General features: G+C 39.9%; 1 protein-coding gene across 1 annotated transcript; it reads right to left on the bottom strand.

Moving 5' to 3' along the window:
- On the bottom strand, window positions 1–1,338 carry LOC103414090 (putative F-box protein At1g26515). Its single transcript, XM_008352502.2, has one exon. It carries the CDS (start codon window positions 1,336–1,338, stop codon window positions 1–3), a length of 1,338 nt encoding a protein of 445 aa, XP_008350724.2.
- Between the last annotated feature and the right edge of the window lie 275 nt (window positions 1,339–1,613).

The raw sequence follows: 1,613 nt of genomic DNA, 5'->3' as shown, positions 1-1,613 counted from the left end.
CTAATCAAACTTCCACAGGTTTGAAAATGCATTAAGATCCCGGGAGCCTGTTTTCGGTTCCACCAGATTCCCATAACTTCTAAGGGAAATCAAACCACCGGTATAACTCAGTACGCTCGTATGCAATCCCCTTTTTGATACCGGACATTCTACACAGTTGATGGAAGCACTTCTTAGATCCAAAAAGATTAGATCAAGTGTGGTGCAATCGGATTTCTTAAAAAATATGCCGTGCTCCCATTCACCGCACGTCCAAAACCTAAAACTTCTGTACGGGCATGCTGCTATAAACGCACTGCCATCAATTCTGTAGCTGAAAATCCACTCTTTCTCATCATAATTGTTCAACATCCAAATCTCAAGGTACTTGTCTGATGAAGCGTCAATGAGGGACAAAGATCCCTTCAGATTGATCAACTGAAAGCGCTCGACAGGAGGGAAGTTACGCGGCCCTCTGCTTGAGGGGGGAACAGGAATGTTCCAACAAAACTTCTCCTTATTGAAGTCGAAGGTTAATATGCTTATGTAGAAGAAGATATCTTCTCGAACTCTTCTTGAGTGCGTTGTTAACCAATGCATATCTCCATATGCTGACACTTTCTTATCAGTTATTTTTCGAGGAGGAACTGAGTCTATCTCCCTCCATGAGCTTGTTCCCAGCTCATGGACATGAGACACCAAATATTTGTACCCAGTATACCCAAAATCATAACCAAACCTGTATCCAAAAACACGAACAATCTTATACTTGTTGTTCGCATTATCGAATCCCATCCCATACCAATATTCATAGGATTTGGAAATTGGATTTGCTGGAACATCGGGGCGAATGGTGTTATCAACTGGGAGTATAACAGCTTCTGCCTTCAACGGATTCAAAAGCAAGCACCGGCGTCCATAACCATAATTGCTGTCTTTCAAGCAAATCAAGTTGCAGAAAAGAAACTCTAGGTCAAAAGAATAATTTTGCCTGCGAAATATAACCTTTGAGACAATGGTATGCCTGCTCTTTTCCAAAGAAGTTCCGTCGTATTGCAGTGATTGCAACACCGTCAGCTCCCCAGCGTACCTGTTCTTTGATTGTGCCACAACCATAAGCCGAGGCACTTCAGAAGCGGCGTTTGTCGCAGTCAGAAAATGCATGTGTTGCTTGACAAAATAGGGGCAGCTGACGATGTTTGACAAGGTTTTCGACATGCATCCGAGTTGAATAAGTGACTTTGCCGGCAGCTTCGAAAAGATGTCGACGAGGTTATCGTTTTCGACGTCCATCAAATTTGTTTTCTTGTTGTCGCTGCCTTGCCTTTGTCTCAATCTTTTTATACTCCGCGTCTCCATTTAGTGCTCCTTATTCAAACAAAATAAAAATATATATTTAATATTCTCAATCAAGGAAATAAAAAATTCAATTACAATTATCATATTTAATTTTCGTAATCAAATGAGAATTGTTTTCACAAATTACAACCACAAATGGTCAATAATCACAAACGGTAATAAAATTACAAGAATGGTATATATCTATATCATAAAAAAAATAAAAAATAAAGAATTCATCCCGGCACAACCCCAACCATAAAAGAACCAAGAGTACACATTTGCAACACAAAGTT

Source organism: Malus domestica, chromosome 12, assembly GCF_042453785.1.
Source record: "Malus domestica chromosome 12, GDT2T_hap1".
In the NCBI taxonomy this organism is placed as follows: Eukaryota; Viridiplantae; Streptophyta; class Magnoliopsida; order Rosales; family Rosaceae; genus Malus; species Malus domestica.
The sequence above is the reverse complement of the archived record's forward strand: the minus strand, read 5'-3'. Positions and strand labels throughout refer to the sequence as shown.

Coding starts and splice junctions, on each gene's coding strand:
- LOC103414090 (XM_008352502.2), bottom strand. CDS start 1,338: ATGGAGACGCGGAGTATAAAAAGATTGAGACAAAGGCAAGGCAGCGAC.